Source organism: Rhinatrema bivittatum, chromosome 17 (genome assembly GCF_901001135.1).
Source record: "Rhinatrema bivittatum chromosome 17, aRhiBiv1.1, whole genome shotgun sequence".
NCBI lineage: Eukaryota > Metazoa > Chordata > Amphibia > Gymnophiona > Rhinatrematidae > Rhinatrema > Rhinatrema bivittatum.
This window is the reverse complement of record NC_042631.1, coordinates 27340073-27356610: the sequence shown is the minus strand read 5'-3', so window position 1 is coordinate 27356610 and position 16538 is coordinate 27340073. Positions and strand designations below refer to the sequence as shown.

The following is a 16538-nucleotide window of genomic DNA, read 5'->3' as shown; positions in this document are numbered from 1 at the left end:
TAATAATGGTTAATAGTAGGACAGTGGTACTGGACCATGCCAGGTGGTTGCATCAAAGTCACCAAAATAAAAAGTCAATATGATCCGAGTCATAAGTTAATAAAACTGTAGCAACCTATTCTACTACCCCAAACCAAAAAGCATATTGGCAATATGTGAGTTTATATCTCTTATAGTTCAGTGATATAATTGTTTGTTTTTTTTTAAATAGGACAGGATTTAGAAAATGTTATAGGTGTATAGGGCTATACTTTGATGAAAAAAAAGCACACAAATATTTTTTTTGAGCCAGCATTTCCATGAATGCATTTTTCAAAACATGTAACAGATTTATTTTAAATGTTTGTCTGTGTAGGCAGATGTGCTCTCAGTTCTATATTTGGCTTCCCATTCTGTAGTCCTGTTTACAGTACAAGGGATTCATAGTGTAGGCAGAAAACCCAGAAACCATCATCATATGTAAGGTAAAATGGCTTCTGCGTGTATTATTAATCCAGCACTGATAACAAAAAAGGTTGGAAGTTGATAACAGATTTGGGCAGCACTGAGGGATAACATACGTAGGAGTGGCAGCTGCTGAAGGACTGGTTGGAAACCATGCTCAAACAATCAGAACAGTCCATAACGGAACAGTTAACATCACGTAGCCGCTGTTCTCCAATATATTTTAAAGTTGATGGCACCAGCCAGCTGTCCATAAAAGCTGTAGGATCATCAGTTACATTTAAAATGCTTCCACTGGGCAGTACCAGGTCATTTGTTAAGTTTCCATCACAAAATCCTGCATGTGACAGAAATAGAAATGTTAATGTCATGCGACGGCGTTGATGACCAACATCTCACTGACAGTGTGCATCTATAAGGGCTGGACTAAGTGAAGCAACAAGGTCTATGCCACTCAGAAGCAGTGAGCCAAATCCAAGAGTACTGCCCCTTTCCAAAGGCTTCAGGTAACATTTAAAATTTGACAGGCTAGCATACATTTTTTTGTGAGCAAAGCATTTTACCTTGCAACTATTCTGTAACCAAAAATGTTCAGGTGGCTTTCACACATCAGCATTTCGCAAAACGAATGATTCATGACTGTTACTGAATTTTGCTTGGCGAAAGCAGTACACAAACTGAAGAAATCAATTTTTTTTTTCCACCAGGAATTCTCTTTCTGTGCTTTGGGCTTTCAGTTGGCCAACTGAAGGTCATGAGGTCCCGGTCTCCCACAGAACCTAGCACCAGTATTGCTCTTCAGCCGCTCACTAGGTACTGCTATTGTGCATTGGTGCTGGCCTGAGGAACAAGAATGAGATTTGGAAATTCATGCCGGGCCTTCTACGCGGCAGTGCTACTACCGGGCCATCAAACCAGACCGTCACATTAGAGGGGTGAGCACCGAAACATTTTCTGTTTTGTTTTGTTTGTGTGCTTTGGGTTTTTTTTTCCATTCCATTTCTGCTCTTTTCATTTTGTTTATTTGCAACAAAACAAACAGAAGGAAAAAAAATGGTGCCAGTCCCAGGCACCCCCCCCCCCCCGCTCTCCCATTCCATCTTACCCCATCTGTGAGGTGCAAAGGAAGCAGGAGTGCAATCCCCAGTCACTCCTGCTCCACCAGTGCCGTAGTCCAAAATGTTGCAGGCCAACCTTGTGCTGGCCAGTGCCATCCTGAAGTATAACTCAGGCAGAGCAGACGACTGGAGATCCCTGCTTCCCTACCTGGACCCCCACAGATGGGGTAAGATGGTCTGGCCTGTCCAGGGGAAGAGTGTGGGGGATCCAGGGAGGGGGGAATGACAATCTCAGGAGGGTTTTTTGTTTGGTTTTTTTTAATGTGCGTTAGGGAGGTTTTGTTAATGAAACAAAGCAAAACCAAAACTAGATTTAATTATTCTTTCATTTCATTTACAAAACTGAAGGACAGAGGAAATATCATTGACATTTTCCATTTCATTTAAAATGGAAGCACATCCCTGTTAAAGGAGAGATTTTTGCTGTTGGTTTTTTTTTTTGCCCTGTTGTGTGTTTTGAGACTTTCAACCTGAAAGATGCAGTGTACCATTGGAGAGAGGTGGGAGTTTCAATACTAATGACCTCCCTCACAGGATTCTTAACCTCAGGAGAATAAGGACTGGGAAGTGGACTCTATGGAGACAAATAGTGGATCAAAGGCATTTTTGGAAGGGGAGAACCACTAAAACTAGAAGACTCCATTCCACCCCTTGGTGCCTTACTTTCCAATCCTGGAACTAAATTCCAAGGCACACATAGATTAATCTGGAGTTGGATTTTAAACTGATCATGGATACAACTAGGAGAACGGGTGTATGGTGTAAACGTTTCTTTTGGAACACTCACCTTGAATGTCCCTTCTGATTGGTTTAGCCCTGGTAATTCTAAAGACCTGGGACTGCACCCATAAAGAAGTCTGTGCATAAGCCCCTGGGGCCTGGTGGTGTATACTCTCCCCTCATCCACAGAATCCACACCAGGGCGTGAGAGATTTGCCCTGGTTCTGAGTATGGCCCTTCCCTTCATAGCCACCACCACTAGAAGTGGGGATACATAGGTTTGCACTAGAGGCAATGGGGAGTGAAGAGACTTGCCCAAGATCACAAGGAGCATCGGTGGGAGATGTGAAAACTGAACCCCTGGCTTTCTGGGTTCAAAGCTGCTTGCGCTAACCCCTAGGCTGCTGCTCCAAGTAGCAGATATACAAGACTTCACTCAGCATCTTGGAACATACAGGTAGCTTCTCAGCAAGAAATGACCTCCAAATTGTAATTAGAATTTTTTTCTCTTAATTTTTAATCACTTTGTGAAAATGCAAGCAACAGTGGTTGTAAGTCATTTCTCTATTCTGGCAACAGCCTAACAGGATTGAGTCACATCAACAATGCTTAATGTAAAGAGAAAGTATCCAAAACCGCATCAGTACTGAAGTTCAGAGCAAACTGAAGGCCTCGTCTACTACTGAAGGCCTCTACTACTGAAGGCCTCTACTACTGAAGGCCTCGTCTACTACTGCATTCCTTAGCCTTCTCTTGATCTATGTTTTTTACTACTATTATTATTATTATTATTTATTACTAAATGTTATTTTTTTTGATTTTGTTCCTATCCACTTGTTAATTGTGAACCGACATGATGCGATATTTATCGCGAATGCCGGTATAGAAAAACTTAAAATAAATAAATAAAAAATACTAAAGGTTTCTCTCATTTTGTATCTATTAGAAAAACGCTTAGAAAATAAGCCCCTGGATGTGATATCTGCATTTAAACCTTCAACTGCACACGGAGTATGGTTAATTGTTGCAGAATGCGTAACTGGACGGACCCATTAAACAAATGCTCATTGATATGTCACACTGTGCCCTTTGTGATGCTTGGCATAATAATGTCAGCAATGAGGATCTTTGCATCTTTGACTTCAGATGGACCTCTGCAGTACAGTCTAATTCAAGACATATACTGCAGCCATGTCTTACATCAACAAACATAATGCTCACATGATCCATCAATCTACAGTAATATCTCCTCCAAGGTTGTATCTACCAGAGGATATGAACAGTGTGCCATGGGTACTCTAGGGATCCTGGCAGAGTCTAATTATTCAGCTGTATAAAGCAACCTCTGAGCTCATTTTGCATAGACATTTGTAGGCAGATTGGTTCAACAGTCTCCCATTTCTGGGAAATAAATACCATCCTAAATTTAACATCACAGATAACATTTCCTATTATAACAGTACCAACTCTAAATCTACAACTGACCTTTTTGACTGTAAAGGTTATTCATTGTAACACAATGTACTTCACATTTGCTTTTTGTGCCTGTACCACTTGATTTAATGAGGAGCTATATTATTTTTTACCTTGCACTTTAAATTTTTCAGTTCTGACAGCACAGTGTACAGTTTTTAAATATGACTTTGTGGTTTCACAATGAAAAAGGTCAGAGAATGTCATAGCATTAGGCCAATACCACACTAGCTTGGGAATGAGTTGGAACAATAGAGATATAGAAGAGTGCATCTCAGGACCCACCTGGCCAATCTGCTTTTTCAGGATAGGCACAATACATTAATTTGTAAACAATGCAGGCAGTGAATGCAAATATATTGCAGGCATATTCGTTGTGGTTATCCTAAATGCAAGACTCACACGGCAGTCCCAAGGACTGGGATAAGAACCACGGGGTGGAAAAAAGAAATCTGAAATGCATAGCATGATGAATATGCAGTTTCACATGCTACTTTCTGTTTAGGTAACCCTAGTCTTGTCATGTATTGCAGTAATCAAGCAGACATTAAGAAGTCCATATTCAGATCTTATCCAGCTGAACAAGTTTACTGGATAAACTTATCTGGCTAACTTGTTCAGGATGTCCAGTGGCATGGCAGCACAGCTGGATACACCCAGATAACAAAGTTAAACAGATAGGTTTAATCAGCTAACTTTAGACCTGCTCAATAGCAGTCTAACTTATCGTTGGATATGTCTCAATATTGCTACTGTCTGGCTAAGTTAGCCAGAGAACTAGCTCCTCCCTTTTACACCCATATCTTACTCACCACTTAGCTTACTTAACTAAGCAGCTATCAACTAAGCGGCAGCTGTTGAGCATGGCTGGATAATCAGCCACCGCCCCTTAGCTGGATAACTAGAAAATTATCGGCCAAGTAGCGCTGAATATCTATTTCATAGTGAAAACTACACAGGTTTAAGCACTCTAAATGAATGACACTGGCTGAAAGAATGGGATATGCAAATAGAGTAGGACTTCTCTTCAGTAAACTAGTTAAACTCATGCTTAATAGAGATCATCCACCTGCTTACTATATCACCAACAAACCAGAAGTTTACAGAAGCAAACAAAAACATGAAGACCTCAGGTTTATTAACCTATGACAAATAACATACGTAACAAATAGGTCACTCATCAAATTGCATATAAGCAATAATAAACACTCCACTACATATCAACAAGCATAACAAACAATTCAAAGCAATAGTGTTGCACTTACCACAAAGCCCAGTGGCTGTTGGTTTATTGGTAGCATTTGACTGAATGACCATCAGACCTGTGCTGTGAAACCACTGAATTCGGACATTGGTTGGTGTGTCAATTGCATACATGTTACCAGTATCCACAACTTTGTACCCATACTTTATAATCGTAGGCCAGGCATGTTTGGAATTTACAGTTACCTAAAACAAAGTTAATCTATATCAGTGATGATATAATTCCTAAAATATTTGTTTGAGATTTGCAGGATGTTGCAGAATAGAAAGAAACCATACATTGACTGTTTGTTCTGTCTTCTTTCTATCCATTTGCAGTTGTCAAGGATTCAGTTATCGCAGCCCCACAGTAATACCTATGGCATCTTCTTGGCAGAATATTACTCAAAAGCTCACAAGCTATATCATTTTTTTTTTTACCTGGTCCTTTAAAAAAATTGTTTCACAACCTACAGAGACTCCTGATTTCTCCAGAACTAGTACAGTTACAGGTGAATCTTGAAAGGAGCACGTGGGTGCACGTGTACTTGCACGTGCCATCTCACATAAAAGGATGCGGCCATTTTATAACACACACCTGTATATGCACATATTATAAAACAGGCTGAACTCGTGTACATGTGCACACAGTTTTATAATGGCTGCACATGTGCTCACAAATGCCTCCTCTAGCGCATAAGTGGGGGCATTTTATAAGGGACGCATGCCAACGCAATTGGCTATTTTCCGCAGATCGTTCCGTTCCCCCAGGTAAAACATAGGACTTCCTAACCCCCCTAGTTAAATAGCCTCCCTTTTACTCTGTTAAAACCCTGCTCACCTATTTACTTTTTTAAATTTTAGGACTTACACACCATTCATAGCAGAAGTAAAGTTACGCAGTAGGGGACCCTGGCATGCTTGTGCACGTAACTAATTATGTGCTGGTTTCATTGAGAAATACAGGAATGCCCATGCCCCACCCCCTTTTTGAGAAAAGCATTTTATGTGCATAGCAGGACGGCTTTAAAAGTCCACTCGGCATGCGCCGGCCTGAGATACTCGTGTATCTCCCAGTCTTGGCATGCACAAGGCTTTTAAAATTCACCAGTTATTGTGCAATATTTCAAACTACGTAAAAATAAAGAAGTGCATACATAGATCTGGTTTCAGAGGGAGCCACAGTTTGCGGCTCCTGGCTGAAGTGTTGTTGCAAAGCCTGGGCTAGATTGGGTAGTTGGGAATGAAGGCTCATGGGCGTTGTAGCCAAGAGAGGCTGGAGGTCCTTGAGCTGGAAGCACAAAGTAGCAGGAGGAAATTGTGGAGCCAAAAAAACAAATATTTACTTTTGCTTATGGAAAGGTCCTAGCAATAATCTCCACCCTTGGTAGCTTAAAAGAAAATATGAACAGAGCAAAGTCATGATTCACCATTCAGAATATTCACATTTTTTTTCTGTGTGTCATGCACAAATGGTTACAGTTGTTTCAGCTCCCTTGGTTGCATTTTTAGTGGCTGTAAAGAAATTTTACAAGACTATTGAGATGACAAATTTATAAAGCAATAGTTGCTTTTTCAAATTTGGGTACTAACTTTGAGCAAACAAAGGGGTAGATTTTTAAAGTTATGCGCGGGCGTAGATTTATTCACGCAATCCGGCGCGAACAAATCTACGCCTGATTTTATAACATGCGAGCGCTGCCATGCGCATGTTATAAAATCCAGGGTCGGTGCATGCAGCGGGGTGAACAATTGTGCAACCTGTGTGCGCCGAGCCGAGCAGCCTGCTTCCGTTCCCTCCAAGGCCACCCCCCACCTTCCCCTCCCTTCCCCTACCTAACCCACCCCCCAGCCCTAACTAAATCCCCCCCCTACCTTTGATAAGAAAGTTACGCCTGCCCAAGGGGCAGCACGCCATTTCCCGGCGTGGGGGCTGGTTCGGAGGTCTCGGCCACGCCCCTAAAATGCCCCCGGGCCGGCACCACGCACACGGCTCTGCCCCGGAATGCCCCCAAATGCCACGCCACCCCCGACATGCCCCCGACACGCTCCCCAAGCAAAGCTCCGGGATTTACGTGTATCCTGGGGCTTTGCGCGCGCTGGTGGCCTATGCAACATAGGAGTGCCGGCACGCGTAAATCTGGCTGGATTAATGTGTGCAGGGCTTTTAAAATCTGCCCCCCAAAAATTAATATTTTGCTCTTTGTTACTTTACATTTCATTTCTTAGTTTTGAATTGTTTTCTTGCCTAGCCAAGCCCACAATTTTCATTCTATTTAAGTAAGTGTGCTGTTGTGCTTTTTCTCATCAGTACTACCCAGATACATCCAAAATGGACAAATATTGCTGATAAGGAACACTCATGGTGGATGGGTTTGGTTGGGGGAGTGGGATTGGGCCTGGCCATTTCCTCCTTTTTCTTTGGGTTTCCATTTCCATTGGGCCTGGCCTGTACTGGTCGAAGGCATTATCAGTCTTTGTTTGCAACAATCATGTGGCTCCCCCTTCCCCCCATTTTATATCCCCTCCCAACTCATTTAACCCAGTCAATGCAGCAACAGTCTTCAACTGCGGTCTGTATCCTGCAGTCATAGGCCCTATGTCCACTCACTAGGTGTCACCATTGCACAATGACTGGGACTTCTTTTCCCCAGGAGCTATGAATGCTGCCTTTTCAGCATCCCGAGCCCCAACTGACCTGGGGAGTGAAAGACTTGCTCAGGAATCACAAGTCTTGCACCTGCACTACCACTGAGCCATCAAGCCGACTCTCATGGTGGATGTTTATAAACACAGAGAACATAGTCATAATAAAAGGTGCATGGATTTTATTCCTCATAAAAATGGATAAAATGGGAACATATAATTTGGGAGACAATACGATCATGAGATCCTATAAAATGGATAAAGATCAAAAATAGGTCAGATCATGGCCATAGCTACTAGGGATGAGAATTCGTTTCATCTGTTTCCTATACAAGCATGTAATAGGAAACATATGAAACGAATTAAACGAATGAAACGAATGCACATCCTTAATAGCTACCGGTGCCTCTGTAACCGTAGCTAATAGAAGCAATACTGCTTTAAGGGTGAGTGCTTCATCTGGTATGAAGAAAGTTATACTTTATATCAGAAGTAACAAAGATGCAAATCTTACTTGTCTGTGTAAACGATCTATAATAATTTGATCAGAGAGATGGGTTAAATTCAGCATGGCCAGGCACAGTGGGTTTGAATTCAAATAAACCTGTTGAGAAAGCAAATGTTATGAAACACATTTTGCAAAGAGAAAAATAGGCGAAAGTCCAACCATCAAACATAAGAGATCAATGCAAAGAGGAAGGACATGAAAGTTCAGCGCTGTCCTTAGAGTTCAAAAATGAGATTTGTATTAAATTGTGTAGAAGCAAGCAGAGAGTTCAATTATCAGCATCAAGCCAAAAAGGTTAAGTCAATAGATTCACAGTCCCTTGACACGGGCCGTGTTTCAAAGAGACTGCGTTGGAAGGGAACCCATAAGTAGTTGAAAAATCATCTAAACTAAGAGAGTAGCAGCTTGAGTGATCTGCGTCCCTGAGGCAGAGATGTAAGGAAATTTCATAACAAAGCTTTAAGAGAATTGTTTATAGTAGCATGGGATCTTCTTAGTGTTTGGGTAATTGCCAGGTTCTTGTGGCCTGGTTTGGCCTCTGTTGGAAACAGGATGTTGGGCTTGACCCAGCATGGCAATTTCTTATGTTCTTATGTTCTAAACTTCAGCTCTAAAGGGAGGCAGATAAAGTCAGTTCAGGAAAAACTTTACCTATTAAGCCTTTTATTTATTTATTTGTTTGTTTGTTTGTTTATTTATTTATTTATTTGTTTAGGCTCTTTTTTTATACCGAAGTATAGCATGTTGCCTTTACTCCGGTTTACATTTTAAACAACTTAATACATATAACACAATCGTATGATAAATTAACACGTTTACAAGCAACTAGATACATTTTGGCCAGTAGCAATAGTGTATGTACAGGTCTATAAGCATACAGTCTAAGTCGGTTATATCAAGTGTGGCCGTGAAAGGTTGGTAGATCAGGAAATAATATAGATGTCAACATTACACCGAAAGTGTGTTAATGAAACTTTTCAAAGGTGAGAAGTGTTAGAGGGACGGACGAGTTAATGGACTCTGACTCTCCCAGGTTAAAGCACCATTAAGCTTTAACCCGTACGCCCTATGGTATCACTTCTTATTTATTTCCTGCCTTATCTTCTTTCCAGCTTGTTGCAAGCTTCCAAGTTCTCTTCCCTGTTGATTGTAACTTTGACTCATTCCTACCTACTGTTTATCTTTCGTTTACTTGAATAGTTACCCCAGTTTTATCCTTGTTAATTGTAAACCGATCCGATATGGTTATTTACTATGAAGGTCGGTATATAAAACTGTTAAATAAATAAATAAATAAATGGAAATTAGGGTGGGAATAGAGAACAAGTAAGTCTCATCAAGAGATAGAGTTTAAATGAGAGATGTAAAGAGGGAGAGAGGGATGTTAATTTTGCAGGGAGGGGAGGTATATATGAGCATGAGAAAATTAGTTTACCCAATACCGTCTGTGAAAGTTTGTCTAAATAACCAAGTTTTAAGTTCTTTTTTGAAAGATTTACTGTTGTTGATAGAGCCCAGGTAGTCTGGTAAAGAGTTCCATGCGTTCGGTCCTGCAATAGAGAAGGCTCTATTCCTGGTGTTGGATAGTTTAGCAGAGGGTAGGGAGGGTATGACTAGTTTCAGTTTATTGGTATTTCTTGTCGAACGAGGTGTTTTGTGAAGTTGGATCATGTGATTGAGGGCATTGTTGTCTGCTTTGTATATTTCGTTGTGTAGTATGGTTAGGGACTTGTATTTGATCCTTTGTTTGATCGGTAACTAGTGAAGACTCCTCAGTACCGGAGTGATGTGATCAAATTTCTTTTTGCCGGTGAGAACCCTGGCTGCAGCATTTTGTAGTAATTGAAGTGGTTTTAATGTTGATCTGGGGAGGCCAATGAGAAGCGAATTGCAATAATCAAGACTTGAGAAGATGAGAGATTGTAGAACGGTTCTGAAGTCTTGTAGGTGTAAAAGTGGTTTAAGGTGTTTTAGAATATGAAGTTTGTGGAAGCCTTCTTTTGCTTTCATTGTTATACACTTTTTGAAGTTCAAATCATTGTCTATCCAGATACCAAGGTCTTTTACAAAGCTCTTCAGATAGATTATATTGTTATCAATTTGTATGTAAGGCATTGTGGTTATTTGATCTGAGTTGTTTCTTTTGATAAGGATGCATTCTGTTTTGCTCATATTGAGGCATAACTTTAATTGGTTTAGCTGGTTTCTGATAGAGATGAGGTGGTTTGCTGTAAGGTTGATTGTAAGGCAGATTGCAAGTCAAAGAAGCTTTTGTGACGGGCTTAGTGGGGAAATCAAGCTACGGAGCAAGCAGAGGGATGCAGTCTCTTTGAACTTTCATGTCCTTCCTCCTTGCATTGATCCCATGAAATACAATTTGCCATGTCTATAATTAATTATTACTAGCTTTTTTTTAGTTTTGAAATATTGTTGAACAGTGGAGAATTGATTTTTGTACAATCACAACACATCTGGATCAGCTCTGGGCCTCAAGCTGCAGTGCTACGTGTTGCGGGGGCTTAGGAGACTCAACTTTGAGCCTTCTGTCCATTGGTCAAGAGTAGCACAGAGGTAACGTGCTGCACCACAAGGGAAGAGGAAAAGCATCTGCAACTACTCGGGTGATCCCTGTTGGCTGAGGACACAGTACTGAGGCTAAGTCTCAGAGAATACTTCCCTCAGCTTTTCTGGCTTGTGAGAGCACGTGCGTGTTGCCCGGGGAGGAGATGTAATACAGAGGGCAACAGCATGACTAGAATAACCCACATCGGCATAACACAAATTCAGTTAGTCTGAAATGCAAGAATGCATAATCTTCCTTGTTTCCTTTTTTGCATTGTACCATTTCATGGTTTTAACTATTTATTTATTTATTTTTTTGGTTTTGCAGTTGAGAGTAGTAATATTTTAAGAAATACTAGATTAAAAATTGCCAACAGCAGGATATGCTGAAGAGCTAGAGGAAGACTGGATATTCTGATTGACTGATGGGATTAAACTAGTGGCCACGAAACAGGGTGATTTTGCTATTTTTCAATGACCTCACAAAGCTACTTGTGTAATTTCTAACTTTACAAACCCAGAGCCACCTGATTCAGATCCCTTGACTAAAATTGCCCTGCTCTATTGCAAGTAAGATTCATTGCATGAGAAGAGCAGCAAACAATATTATAAAAAGCATTAAAAAACAAAACAAAACACTTGGTAGTAGTAATTCCAGGTACCCCTTCTTCTATAATTATGTGAATCATCCCAAAACAGCTCCACAAATGAGAAGGGGCAGACATTCAGGATCAGTTCACCCTGTTAAGAGGGATTGCCAAGATGCCAATCATGAGGCTGCATTTTTGTAATATGGATAACTAACTAGTAAAACCTAAACTGAGATTTGCAGCTGCTTACATTAGGAGTCATTGATGGAGAAAGCCTTCAGTTACTACCATGGGCTAGGTTTGAACTGACAACTTAGTTAAAAGTAAGAGTTTCTACTATCCCCAGCTCAGTACATTAAATGCATCATCTTCATCCTATATTCAAATCAGTTTAAGAGACTTTTGTGAAACCAGCATCCATTGTTAAGGTGACAAGGTCATTCTTTATCTGCATAAAAAAAAATCCATAGACTTGCTCATGCACAACACAATTAAATGGACTTTTAAAAAATTATTATTTAAACAATTTGATGGTGTCAGTACCCAGGCATCTGTAGAAACCAAGCATGGGTTAAGCAAGACCAAGATATAGCTCTTAGTGACAGAGGTCCAGAACTTCAAAAGTAAGGGGGTTAGACAAATTGCTCACTGTTTCCCAAAGGAAATCAAAACTGCAAGGAGTCATTTCAAGTTTCTAGCAAGCATATAGCCAGGCTTACATTTTTTTTTTATTATTGTGAAAGAGCTCTTTCACTTGGGGAAAATATAGATGTTCTTACCATGTTTTTATTTCTGCAGTCAAGGACATGGATGGTGATAGTCTCTTCTTGATTTTGGCTAACTATGTAAGATGCTTCTTTAAATAAAGCCATATGATTGCCATCAAAGGTAACAAAACTTAGATCGGAGAAAAATGAACAGCGACCTGACAGAGATATAATATTTACTAGCATATTGGCATATGTGACAAGTTATTTCACGAGTAAATGGAAAAACAGAGTACATAAAACTATTAAGTATTTCAGACATCTTATCAGGACTACAATTTGCTAAATTTAGCAGTATATATAGAGTAAGCTGTATTTAAACATCTACTTTATGAATCAACATTATCACTAGTACCTTTAAAAGCACCTCAGTTATATACTATATCTATCTATCTGTATAATTTTTCATGCCATTTTTATAGGGAAATAACAGGAAAATTGATTTGGAAGCCAATGTAAGCATGCTAATGCTTTCGCAAGCATTAGCATGTGTTACAAGCAAATAGTGCATAATCTAATTTACATAAATAACAGCACTTTTAACATATTAATTAGCTCACTAGAGTTTTAATGCAAAACATATTCTAATTAGGTAATAAAATGCAAAACTATGTAAAATGGCTCATTACTTATTAATGTATAGAAAAATAATGCAATGTATCCATTAATGTATCCATGACCCCCATTAATGTAAAAATGTAGTTAAATTCAGGCATAGTTACATTTTTACACTAATGCTTGCATTAACACACATACCCCTGGATTCCTAATTCTGCTATATTTATTATAGCAGAATGATGAGTCACGGAAAAAAAGGGCCAGGGGTGATAGTGGCAGCCGGCCCCAATGTAGCAGTGCGGTTTGGCCAACCACTTTGTGGCCGCGCCTCACACTATCAATCCCATAGGCCCACGGGAAAAGGTGGTGTTATTTCCCGCAGTACTGGCGGTGATGTGGAAAACATTATCGCCGGCAGTGCTGGTGGGCCATAGCCCCGCCCAAATCCCGCCCACACTCCTCCCCTTCCACTAATTAGCATGCCATCGCAGAATAAAGAATGACCCTGTAACTTTACTCTTAATAAAATAACGCACAACCCATTTGCATGTCATCACGGGCTGTTAAAGTGAACTAACTGGTGTGCATTAATGGACAATGTTAATATATCAGTACACTGGCCTCAGAGAGAGGTGAATTTTCGGTAGGTCACCTAACTACCAAGTTACATGCAGAATTGTAAGAAAACATCAAACATTTTTGTTTTCACACCCATTGTAACTATATAAATTGGTTTGCAGTTAAATATATGCAAGGAATGTTTATCCATCGCAAAGCAGGGAATAAAATTATTCGCTGGCTAGGCACATAACTTCTAAAAATTTGAGTGTGAAGATTTATAACATACCCCAGTGCAGCTCTTTTTGAGGTAGTCAAATTTATGATGTAGTTTTAGGGAGCTGAAAATCCACAGAAGGGCATATAGACAACTTATGAACATAACTCCTGTCTAAGCTTTTGCAAATTTACCCCACAGCTCTTGTAAGTGGAAATCAAACTAACGGGGGTCATTCTTTAAACCGCGATGTGCCATTATTACGTGCGTTAGGGCCTTAAATCAGGGGACGGGGAGGAGGGCAGGCAGGGTTATGGCCCGGCAGCGCTGCGGGCAATAATGTTTTCCATATTATCACCGGCAGTACCGCGGGAAATAACGCCTTTTCCCATGGCGCTATGGGGGCAAAAGAGTGCGGCCCGGCCTCAACCGCGGTGGGTGAAAATGCACTGCCGTGATGCGGCTGGCTGCATACTTTCACACCCCCCACCCCTTTTTTTTTTACCCATGGGCCAGCATTCCACTATATTCATAGTGGAATGGTGCATCCCGGGGTAACTAAGGAAATCTTTGTTTTTTCCAATCTAGAGTAACTGGAGCAATGAGATTCAAGGGATCTGGTAGTTCCACTGACATTCAAGGAAGAAAATGCCATGTGTCCAAACTTGAAGGCATGTTCTATTGTTTACCACCAGACCAAAGTGAAATGCCAATTTTCTAAGCTGGTGTAACAATATGCTTGGAAGCTAAACCATCCTGATTCTTTCTTTATGGATAATTGCCAACATTTATAACAATAAAAGTACCTCTAGTCTAGATGCACTCTCTAGTTTTAGATAAAACGTAAGCAGTGTAGTCTTGCCACTGCTTCACTTACATGTACACTCCCATTTTGGACAGCATTTGTCTCCATTAACTTGAACAGCGAATCCAAGAAGTCCACAGCTGGGCTGAGTTGCACTGTAAGGACAGTTCTGTGACTTGTTAACCTGGATGAGCTGCCCATCCAGGCAAATGTGCTTAATACATTCCGTGTCTATTGCTGGCTGAAAAATATTTAGGGAAATCTCATTTTGACAATTCTTTTTAATGTACCTCAAATACTGTATCAAAGAAAACAGGAGAGATTTCAAAATGCTAGACAGGGAAGTTCCTTTAAGGTTCAGGGTCTTTAACATTTGAAAATCATATTTTCCTATTTCTGTAGTACATGGGGCAAGTGTATTGTCCATGAAAACTTTTCACTGTGGATTTTTTACCAGTTCACAAAGGGAAAATATGCAATGTATATCCCCTTTGAAAAATGCCCAAGGAAAAAGCACCCACAGATGTTTGCACGTACTTTTTCTGTGGATACGTTTTCCAGCCAAAACACACAAGGTTTTGAAAATACAAAACTACGTGTGTTGTTGCCTCTTCCTCAACCTAATCCCGGCCTAGGAACGCCTCCATGAAAATGCAGGTAAAAGTATGCCTATTGTCCCACAATGCACATACTTTTACTGTATACAAGGTGGGCAACTTCTAAAAAGACATTTTAACTAGGTGAACAGCCATTTATATGGAAAATTGCTCTCCCAATGACAGGTAGAATGCAGTAAAATAAATATGAACTAAAACCAGTATTGTATAATATGTGTGTTTTTGATGAGTTGGTCCACAGATAAATATTCCAGTGACACTGCATTGGGCAAAATTTTAGAAATGAGCATAAATGAGTTTTTAATATTGAAACTTATACTGCACATACAGTTATGTGCAAAAGTTTAGGCACCCCTGAGCAAACTGTTTCAATGACTCTCTAAGTGAACTGATGCAACCTCTACATGGTACAAAGTAAAACATGACATTTTTCTGCAATTGTTAATGCATAATTACTATTATTTGCTAATTTTACTAGATTTACAATTATAAAACAATGAATATTGCATGCATAAAAGTTTGCACACCCTTCCTGTTGATTCTTTAAGTTGTTAATAGGACCCCAAAACGCTGACTCATTAGACCTTCAATTAATCAGGTGAAGACAATTCCATTGTTGAGCAAATACTCTGACCTTTATAACCTCTTAGGCTGTGATTATTCTATCTACTTTCAACAACCTTAGGCTCCTCTAAGCAGATGCCTGAGCATTTGAACATGAAGCTACTGTAATTCACTCTTATGTTTCCAGCTAGCAATTTCAACTAATCAGAAACATTGTTTTGTTGAAGTCAAAGTTAGATCTGGAAGACCAAGAAAAGGTGAAATTATTCCTTTCATTTAGTTCTGCACACCAGTCAATAAAATGTGGGTATATTCCTCTCAACCAGCACTTACTGCTGATGAAGAAGTGGCTAGGCTGGAGTCTGCAACAGCTCATTTGCCTGATGGCTTGTATGATATGCTTAGGGTTGTAGCCAAGTCTTTAGCTCTTTCCGTGGGAGCCAGAAAACTCTTATGGCTCCGAAGCTGGGCAGTGGACTCAGGTTCAAAATCTAGGTTGAATAGGCTACCTTTCAGATGAAAAATACTACGTGGAGAAGAATTAGATAAGCTAATGAAAGGTTTTGGGGACGCAAAGATTCTCAGACTACCAGAGGACAAGCCAAGACAGTTTTTCCTCCTTAATTGCAGTAAGAATTCTTTTTCTGGAGATAGAAGATCTCATTCAGCAAATCAAAATTTTCAGCAACCTTCCAAAGCTGGATGAGAGGAATATGCCCACCTGTTCCTGACTGATGGACAGAAGGACAAGGCAATCTCTGATAGAACGGCCTGAAAATTGGTCAGATCTGCAAAAATAGAACCCACAGATCGCTGCCGAAAAGTTTAGCTGATACTGGAGTAGTTGTGCATAGGTCCAATGGTCTGCATGGGGGTACTGTCAGAAGGAAACCTTCTCTATGGTCTCATCACAAAAGTCATCATCAAAAGTATTGAAAACAAAACCTTGATAAACTTGAAACTTTTAGGAACAAAATACATTGGACTGATGGAATGAAAATGAAGAGTCCAGCTACAACCACACAAGATACTGTAACTTTAATTTCTTAACAATGATGTGGGATGTGTGGTGGGTCATGAGTGGTGATTTGGTGTGTGTATGTGAGGCGGGAGGGAGAACATGTGCAACTGGCTTCAGTCTCTCCCTGC

General features: G+C 40.2%; 1 protein-coding gene across 1 annotated transcript in view; it reads right to left on the bottom strand.

Annotated features, from left to right (window-relative positions):
- OTOG (otogelin) overlaps positions 1–16538 on the bottom strand; it is a 193737-nt gene that overhangs the window by 41003 nt on the left and 136196 nt on the right. The window contains exons 36-40 of the mRNA XM_029583100.1: positions 14281–14449; positions 12083–12228; positions 8158–8247; positions 5021–5204; positions 561–781 (exon numbers count right to left, since the gene is read on the bottom strand). Of these exons, the coding sequence (XP_029438960.1) occupies positions 561–781; positions 5021–5204; positions 8158–8247; positions 12083–12228; positions 14281–14449 (810 nt within the window). The remainder of the gene's footprint in view (positions 1–560; positions 782–5020; positions 5205–8157; positions 8248–12082; positions 12229–14280; positions 14450–16538) is intronic.